General features: G+C 48.8%; 1 protein-coding gene across 1 annotated transcript in view; it reads right to left on the reverse strand.

Moving 5' to 3' along the window:
* Window positions 1-5367: 5367 nt before the first annotated feature.
* The window catches only part of ACAD10 (acyl-CoA dehydrogenase family member 10), a 38934-nt gene continuing 34552 nt past the window's right edge, over window positions 5368-9749 (reverse strand). Inside the window, exon 13 of the mRNA XM_021698566.2 lies at window positions 5368-6069. Within this exon, the coding sequence (XP_021554241.2) occupies window positions 5900-6069 (170 nt within the window). The 3' untranslated portion in view covers window positions 5368-5899. The remainder of the gene's footprint in view (window positions 6070-9749) is intronic.

Genomic DNA, 9749 nt, shown 5'->3' on the forward strand with positions numbered 1-9749 from the left:
TGGCAGCGAGGATCCAGGATGGAGAGGAAAGGAGAGAGGCAGGCCCTCTCATCTGCCGCTGGAGCCATGAGCTCTCTTCACAGACGCAGTCGGGCCCAGAAAAGCCACAGCCAGCAGGCAGATAGAGCTAAGACCTCACGTAATCAGATGAGTGCACGCGGGCTCCTGACTAGAAATGAGAGCTGCTGGTTTTTGTCCCCGTGAGGAATGAATCCAACATCATAAGAGCAGTTGTTTCAAAAAAGCACCACGTAGAGTTGAGAATATAATGTAGAGACAAGAGGCTGAAAACCGCTACATTAACACTGGCAGCCCGTTCTGCTCTTCCCACAGGCGCCGTCAACGTAAGGGGCACAGGCTTCAGAATCAGGCCAACCCTGCATTCTCAGTTCCCTATGTGTGGGCAGGGGGCTAGCACCTTAGGCAAGTGACTCACAAGTCGCTTCTCGGTCCTAGTTTCCTGCTCTGTTGGATGGGTGTGATAATCCGTACCTCCTGCGGAGGTGAGGTCCACATAGCACTTAGGGAGGGCCCTGCAGAGTGAATGTAGGACGGAGGGCAGGATTCTCACTGGGCCCTTATGCTGTTGCACACGTGATCTCATGGGAGGGGGAAGCCACTGACAGGTGACCTTCTGCCTTTCCAGCGGGGATGCCCGGGGCCCACTGAAGACAGTGGGACAGTGAAGGAGAGGTTCCCAGCGCGTCACGTGTGTGATGCATCTGGTGACCCACGTAGGGCCTCTGGTTCTCCTGGGCTCTGCTGCCTCTCTTGGGAGCACGGAGACAGAATCTTCTCTGCATCCTGTTTCCCAGGCAACAGCAGGGCAGAGAGAGAGACATGCTTATCAACACAGACCCAGGGAAGTGTCATGGAAAAATGAATGTCAGGCCGAATGCCTGAGATCCACCCCTGGTGACTGTGATGTAGAAGCTCTTCTCTCAGATGGAAGACTCAGGTTGGTGGCAACTGATGAGGCGACCTGAGTGAGATCACATCGGCCTAGAGCTGGCCAGGGCCCCTCACTCCCGGCTCCCTGCCCAGCGGAGCCTGGAGGGGCCCCACAGGGGTCTGGCCTGATGAGGAGGAGCTCCAGTGGGTGGTGTCCCAAGCGAGGTGCGGTGGGGGGCTGAGTCCTAGCCGAATGGGAGCTGGCCTCTCCCTCTGGCAACAGAATCAGCCAGTGGGCCTTTTGCTCCTGGGCCGTATTGCACCAGAAGCTTCATGTTCCCCGAATCTGGAGCAGAACAATTAAAGATCTGAAAAGGAGAGGAGGCATTACAGTGACTCCCGTGTCCATATTCAAAATTTCAAATACCTTGAAAGCATGAGCCAGAGCTCCTTCCAAGTCACATTGCCCTCTGACACCTTCCTGAAGGTTCTTCCCGAAGCCCAGCCATGAACCTCCTTTGTTGAAAGAAAACCGACTGGAACTGGGGGGCCAAAGACTCACAGAAGCCAGCCAGGCCCATGACTCGCATGGCTCCCATCTTTTCTGGAAAACTCCCATCCTGAGCTGCTTTCTTGCTCTGGCTTCAGCCAGCTGCTGGAAGCCGTCCTCCCTCATGAGCAGTTTGAGTTCGGATGTGTTCCTGCAGCCAGTGAAGCCAGAGGGAAGCCCGAAACATAGGAGGGGGACTGGTGTTCTTGCAGAGAACTAGAATATCCTTGCACGCTCAGGAGAATTGTAAAGGAGGAAACTCGGGAGCATACAGACATGCCCAGGAGTTCATACAAATGTGCACACTCAATGTTGGTCAGTCCTGCTCCGTATTTTTATCTCAGAATCCGTCTCCAAGGGTAGGAAAAGCTTCCAAAGTCTTTCAGCCTTGGCTTTCTCCAGGAAAAATAAGTCAGGGAACTACAGTGGGTGATTTTTTATTTTGGCCTATGGAAAATCATGAAAGGGATTGGAAGGAGGAAAGTAGAGAGCCAGAAATGAAGTGTGTGCCAAAAATAATGATGTGAGTCAGCATCATCGGGCTGGAGAGAAAGCCTGCAGATTTGTGGGTGGGGTGAGCACGAGGAGGCCTGGGGTGTGGGGTCCTAGCTGTGATGGTGGCTGTCGGTTCACTCCCTGCAGTCTCCATATCCCAGACACCCCACGTACCCCACCCTCCACCGTTGTTAGCATTACTAGGGTTGTAATGAATCTTCTAGAACATGTGCCGTGAACATAGGAGACTGAAGGATCCGTTAGCATGCCTGATAGGAACCAGGCCCAGTACATGTGGCGGCAGCCTCAGCCGCTTTGATATGGTGCACAGACCCCCGAACCAGCTTCCCTACTGAGGGGACAAGTAACCCCAGATTTCTAAATGTAGCTCCTAGCCAGGTAACTAGGAAGTCTAGCCTGAGGGTCAGGAGCTCGGGCCTTTGTTCAGATTACCCAGTTTAGCACCATTCCTGACATACCTGCCGGGCAAGGTATTTGATCAGTTTCTTCATCTGTGAAACGGGACATAACTACCCATCCATCAGTCAGGACTACTGAGTTGTAGCAGTAAATACCAAGTGTCGCTAACTAACGGGAAAAAAGGAACTGAACGGAAAGGTTCTCAGGAGCTCAGGTTAGAGAATGAGGCTCTGAAACAGACACCCTAGAGGATCACAGGGGACAGGACGCTCAGCAGTCCTCCTGGGGAATGAGTGAATGCCAATGTTTCTTCTCGAAAATACTGTTCACTCTCCCAATTCCAGACAGTCTGGCTGGCCTCGCTTGGCGCATGTGCCCACTTCTTGGCCAAGGAGGGCTGGACTGGCACCCTGACAATTCGGCCACTGTATCCAAAGGGGGGAAAGGAGTGCCCCCAGATGAAACTGGGATGCTGCCACCGAGAAAGGGGACCGAACCCTAGGCAGCCCAAAGACCTAAGCAGGGTCCACAACGCCCACCTGACTGGGCTGTTTTAAGGGTTAAATGAGATGACACAGGGAATATGAAGTGTCTGACACAGAAGCCGACGGCTGCACTAAATGTTAGTGATCATGGATATAATCACCGTCACTTCTTCTTACGGGGAGGGGTCCAGCTAGCCTGACTTTTACACCGATATCAGGCCTGGTCTAATGACGTATTTTCAGTATCAGTACATGCACTGGTCTCACCGTTTGTATTAAGCTCAGTAGCTCTGAATGCAATGACCAAGGAGCGAAAGGGCAGATTAACTGGAACAAATAAAGTAGGCTGGGGGGTGGGGAGTAAGAAGCAAGGGAGTTCTGAAGAGGCAGAATTAAGGAAATGGATCTAATCATGTCCTTGTGTATGTGTGGGGAACCCACAGAATTTGAACCCAGGAGCTCTGGACAGGAATCCAGACGCTAGTATTCCTAGCTGGACAAATCCCTGGACAAATCCATTTCTTTTCCTTTAAATTGAGGTTAACAAGGCATACCTCACAGGATTTGTGAAATGCACCAGAAATGGCCAAATTCATCTTCCTATTTATGGGAGTAATGACACTTGGGATAAAAGCCATGAGTTACCGTTTCACCACTTTACCCACAAATCTTACCTATCATGTTCCCATTCAGATATAACTGGAAGTAGAAGGATCCCTACTCTGGGTTTTGCCTCGGCATTCCTTTTAGAGTCTGGAGGTGTTTGCATGAGTGTTTCCTTTTCTAGTGCTTCTGTGCCCTTGACGGGCTTACATTACATGCGCGAGGATGAAGTATGCTGGTGGGAAGCAGGGGTGGGAAGAGCAATTCACGCATTACTGATGGGGGCATAAATTAGTAAGCACCTTCCTGATCAAAACTTGGCAATATTTGGGCGCCTGGCTGGCTCAGTTGGTGGAGTGTGTGACTCTTGATCTCAGGGTTGTGAGTTTGAGCCCCATGTTGGGTGTAGAGATTACTTAAAAATTTAAAAATCTTTTAAAAAACCTTGGCAACATTTATTAAAACATTAAATGGTCTCATTCTTGGACCAGTATTTTTACTTAAAATAATTTATCCTGTCGTAGAAACCGTAAATGTACATAGAAGTGCGTAAGAACATTCAATGCACCTTGCTTGCACAGGACCCAGACCACCTTCTTCTTTTTCTTTCTCTTTCTCTCTTTCTTTCTTTCTTAGTAGGCTCCATGCCCAACGTGGAGCCCAACTCAGGGCTTGAACTCACGGCCCTGAGATCAAGACCTGAGCTGAGATCATGAGTCGGACGCTTAACCGACTAAGCCACCCAGGCACCCCAAATCACCTTCTTATGCTTGAGGACTCCCTCACTATATAAATTTTGATGGGATCAAGGCAGAGTCTCCTACTGCAGAAGGTGAAGGGGGCCAGACATGCCCTCCTTCTCCCTGCTTCGTGGCAATGAAGGCATGGCCTTGGGACCTACTCCCCAGATCCCCTGCCCTCTGAAAATTCCCATCTCAAACTCCAGAGTCCTGAGGAAGCTTCCCAAAGAACCTCCCAGCCAGCTGCTCTTGTGATAGCCTTGGCCACACTCCCTGTGGCCTGTCTTTGCTTGACTTCTAAAGCTGGGTCTTCAGCCTCCCTGTCCATGTCAGCAGCTAGCTAATGTCCTTTGCTGCTTAAGTGATCCAGAATGACGTAGCCTGCCAAATGAGACACCCTCGGTGTCCCTCAGCCAAGGGGAGGATAGACAAATTACGTACACCCATACTGCGAAAACCCTGGACAGTCCATCTCCAGGTGCTGATGTGTCGTTAAATTAACTAAGCAAGTGGGAGATGCGAATGTATACAACAATCCCATTACAACATAGGAATATGTTAGTACGTAATAGAGAAAAGCAGCTGGGAGCCTAATACACCAAGCTGTTGACAGTAATTATTTCAGAGAGCAGAGAATTTTACAGAAGTCTTTCTATGTCATGAACTCTTTTTTATACTCTTGTCATGTTTGAGCTTTGGTTATTTTGCAATCGGCTTGTAACCAGAAAAAAGTGATAATGCCATTTTATTAAAAAGTAGGTGGTGGCTGCATCATAGGCAAAATGTGTGCTCCTCCTGAAGATCTCAAATAACTTAAAAACTCACACAAGCCAAGACTCCTCCTGACAAAGAACAGAAGGAATTTCCATTATCAGCTAACGTGGTGTCCCTGTCTGTCAACAGTTGGCAGTGGGCTCTAGCCCTCTGGCTTTGACATTACAGATTCTTCAAAGAGAGACTTTATGAACTGATGCATTTTATTTCACACGGCTTCAAATTTATTTTATTTTATTTCTTTTTAAAGATTTTATTTATTTATTTGAGAGAGAGAGAATGAGAGACAGAGAGCATGAGAGGGAGGAGGGTCAGAGGGAGAAGCAGACTCCCCGCCGAGCAGGAAGCCCAATGCGGGACTCGATCCCGGGACTCCAGGATCATGACCTGAGCCGAAGGCAGTCGCTTAACCAACTGAGCCACCCAGGCGCCCGCTTCAAATTTACATAATACAAATATGCATAAAATAACGAGCCCAGGTGTTCCAGGGGCACAAACCACAGACGTGGCAGGTCCTCGGCCAGGGCTGAGTTACCCGGCAAGGACGCGGTCTCACAGAAAGAGCCATGAAGTGAAAACTGAGGCATCTTAGAGCTGGCTCTTCCCGACAGTGATGGAAAGCAAAGATAATTCACCTCGGCCCTCCCATCTCTTCCCTGCCTCCAAGGGGAACAGATGTGTCCAGTCAGTGAGCTGAGGTTCTGCCGTGTCGATGACATCTTACCAACTCTCCGTTGAGGTGTTCCATCGGCAGGGAAGGGGTGCGTCCCCCACTGAGGCTTGGTGAGTCCAGAGCTCTGACTCAGAGGGGTGCTGCAGTCACAGATACAGCCCCCTGAGTGGTGGGGAAAGGCCCTCTGGACAGATAACCAGAGCTCCCTTTGAGGCCTGAGCTGGGGAAGAGTCTGCGAAGACGATGTAGCTGCTCGCGCCGGGGGTGCTCAGCAGGGGCTGTGACCAGGCTGAGTGTGGCAGGACCTCACTAGTGGTTTTGTGGCTGGCATCTCTTTGAAAACCCGGAACCCTTCTTTGACCGCAAAATCCCAGGCCAGGTTAGACATATATTCAGTCAGCTTTTCATTTTGTTCGGGGGCTGCCAAGCTTGCTTGCCCTAAGCAGAAGCAAAGAAAAACAGTGATTACTCCCAAACAACCCTTCCTAATAATGCTATTAGCAGCAACTATCATTTGCTGAGCGCTTGCCACGTTCCAGACACGGTGCTAAGTGCTCTGCATGTATGATTATAGCTCACTGAATTCCTGAAGCACGATGACGGTTTTATTCCCCACTTTACGGACAAGGATCTGGGTCTTATTTTTTTTTTTTTTAAAGATTTTATTTATTTTTTTGAGAGAGAGAATGAGATAGAGCGAGCATGAGAGGGAGGAGGGTCAGAGGGAGAAGCAGACTCCCTGCTGAGCAGGGAGCCCGATGCGGGACTCGATCCCGGGACTCCAGGATCATGACCTGAGCCGAAGGCAGTCGCTTAACCACCTGAGCCACCCAGGTGCCCGGATCTGGGTCTTAAGAGAGGAGGCGTGCCCACGCTTCCATCAGTGGGCTGGGAGCCAGGAGTCAAGCTCAGCTGGACTGCTCCCTGCTCCTCCCCTCTAAAGAAACTAATGAAATCAGGAAGACCCCCGGTCGCTTCTGCTGTCACCGGTGGGCTATTGAGAGCCCTGCACTACCCTAAACTGTCCCTGCTGCAAAACTGTTACAGGGTCACTGGGGACCAGATTAGTGGCTGGTCTCTGGACCCCGCTCTGCACAGATCACTGCTCCCTTCTTTTTTAAATACATGCATCAAGACATTTTTGGAGAAGGATTTTTTTAATGTAAAAATTTTTTAAGATTTATTTATTTCAGAGAAAAAGAGCAAGTGTGCGTGTATACTAGCACATGCATGCGTGCAAGGGGAGGGGAGACAGAGGGAGAGGGGAGGCAGACTCCCCGCTGAGCAGGGAGTCCACGCGGGGCTCCATCCCACAACCCTGAGATCATGACCTGAGCTGAAACCAAGAGTCGGGCCCCTAACTGACTGAGCCACCCAGGCGCCCCTTAATGTACATTTTTTAAAAATTGAGGTATGGTGTATATACACCCTCTTTATAAAAGTTTACAATTCTGAGTTTTGTCAGGTAACCAGCACTGTCGTCAACATACAAAATATGCCCATCATCCCCAAATTTCCATGGTGTCCCTTTGTACTCAATCCTTTGCCCCAGCCTCTGGCAACACTAATCTATTTCTTTTTTTTTTTTTATCTTTTTTTTGGATCTCTATTTCTGTAGTTGGTCTTTCCTGGAATGTCACCGTAGTATATACATCATAGGGCGTGTAGTCTTCCAGCGCGGCTTTTTGGATTCGGTGGACTGCATCTGACATCCACCCATGAAGTGTGTGTATTGTGTCCTTATCGTGAGCTTCTTTTTTTTTTTTTTTTAAGATTTTATTTATTTATTTGAGACAGAGAGAATGAGAGAGAGCACATGAGAGGGGGGAGGGTCAGAGGGAGAAGCAGACTCCCTGCTGAGCAGGGAGCCCGATGTGGGACTCGATCCCAGGACTCCAGGATCATGACCTGAGCTGAAGGCAGTCGCTTAACCAACTGAGCCACCCAGGCGCGCGTATCGTGAGCTTCTTTACAACCAGCTCTCCTAGGTTATTTTTAGCCTTTCCACATTCTAAATATTTTTTTTTAAAGATTATATTTATGTATTTGACAGAGAGACAGTGAGAAAGGGAACACAAGCAGGGGGAGTGGGAGAGGGAGAAGCAGGCTTCCCGCCGAGCAGGGAGCCCGATGCGGAGCTCGATCCCAGGACCCTGAGATCATGACCTGAGCCCAAGAGAGACGCTTAACGACTGAGCCACTCAGGCACCCCACCTTTCCACATTCTAAAGAGACTGTGTTTTCCTCATTCTCTTTGTATCAATAAATGGATCTCTGCGGAGGCCTGCTTTTCTCCTGGCCCCTGCTGTGGTCAGTTTCCCACGAGAGCCATTTTCACGCAAGTTTGGTGTTAAAGATACTATGCTATTCCTTACAAATGAGGAACCAGATCCATCTGCTACATAGCAGGGAATGCAGGCCACTGGACAAGTCTTTACTCAGCACCTGCTCAGTGCTAGGTACGGAGCCGGGCCCCGGGGGTGGGGGGGCAGTCGGGAACCAGACAGCCCCCTTCCTGGAGCCACATGCACACTGAGGACGGAGCACAAGAGGAGCATGAAGCCACTCGCGTGGCACACATGATCTTGAAACTGTCAAGTGGTGTCTTGATAGCCAATTGGGGACAATCCAATGCAGTTTATGGGTGTAGAGATTCCAGAATGGGTAATTCAGAATCTACTCAGCCTATCCCCAGGCACGGAAGCAGGATCCAGTGAGAACACAGTGGTCCCCTAGAAAATGTCTACAGATAGTCAGGCCTGTTTGGCACCTCATGGACCCAGCAGCCCTCTGCTTAATTAAATATTTCTGGTTAGCTTTCGTTGCAAAGCCCTAACACAAATTAGGAAAGGGTAGTTAGAGCTAATGCTGCCTGGGGGAAGGGAAAATATGGTTTCTAAGAATTCCTGCTTATTGAGACCTCTATTATCAGATCAGGGAAGGTTAAACTGGAAATCCTCTGGATGCTGATTTTTCTCTGGACACTGTTTTGCTCACAACTTTGTATTTTGCTAGTATCACCCGGCACAGTACCTGGCTTAGTAGAGGTTCAGATACGAGTGAATGAATGATCAATTCCCCGACTGCAACTGCCTTTCTCGTTAGAATATGGGAACCTGGCTGAGGTCCACATGCTGCCACCAGGCTTGGGGTGTTGACAACCTCAAAGCTAAGACGTTCCTGCAGTATTAGCAAACCTACTGCTGGGTTTCTTTCTAATCACATTTCATTTTGGAGAATTTCAAAGATACACACAAATGGAGCAAAGAGTATAATGAATCTGCAAGTGTCTATCACTCAGCTTCAACCATCATCAGAGCATGGCCAATCTTGTTTCATTCTCTGTCATCCGCACCCTCGCTGCCCTGGGTTTTTCTGAAGTAAATCCCAAACATCACATCATAGATGTAAATCTATGAATACTTCATTTATGTCTCATAACAAAGACTTAAAAACACACAACACCATCATCACGCTTAAAAAAAAGTTAACTATGCCTCCTTGAGGGGCGCCTGGGTGGCTCAGTCATTAAGCGTCTGCCTTCGGCTCAGGTCATAATCCCGGAGTCCTGGGATCGAGCCCCACGTCAGGCTCCCTGCTCAGCGGGAAGCCTGCTTCTCCCTCTCCCGCTCCCCCTGCTTGTGTTCCCCCTCTCGCTGTGTCTCTCTCTGTCAAATAAATAAACAAAATCTTAAAAAAAAAAAACAAAAAACTATGCCTCCTTGATGTCATCAACTGTCCAGTTAGAATTCAAATTTCACTCTCATAAAAAAAAAATTTTTTTTTGAAGATTTTATTTATTTGACAGAGAGCAAGAGAGCACAAGCAGGGGGAACAGTAGAGGGAGAGGGAGAAGCAGGCTCCCCGCCAAGCAGGGAGCCCGATGCGGGGCTCGATCCCAGGCCCCTGGGATCATGACCTGAGCCGAAGGCAGACGCTTAACCATCTGAGCCACCCAGGTGCCTCTCATAAAAAAAATTTTTTTATAATTTGTTTTTTCAAATAGGGATCTAAAGATTCAAATGCTATAATGGCTGATGTGTCTTTTAAATCCACGCCCTTTTTTAAGATTTTATTTATTTATTTATTTATTTATTTATTTATTTATTTATTTATTT

The sequence above is a fragment of the Neomonachus schauinslandi genome, chromosome 14 (genome assembly GCF_002201575.2).
Source record: "Neomonachus schauinslandi chromosome 14, ASM220157v2, whole genome shotgun sequence".
In the NCBI taxonomy this organism is placed as follows: Eukaryota; Metazoa; Chordata; class Mammalia; order Carnivora; family Phocidae; genus Neomonachus; species Neomonachus schauinslandi.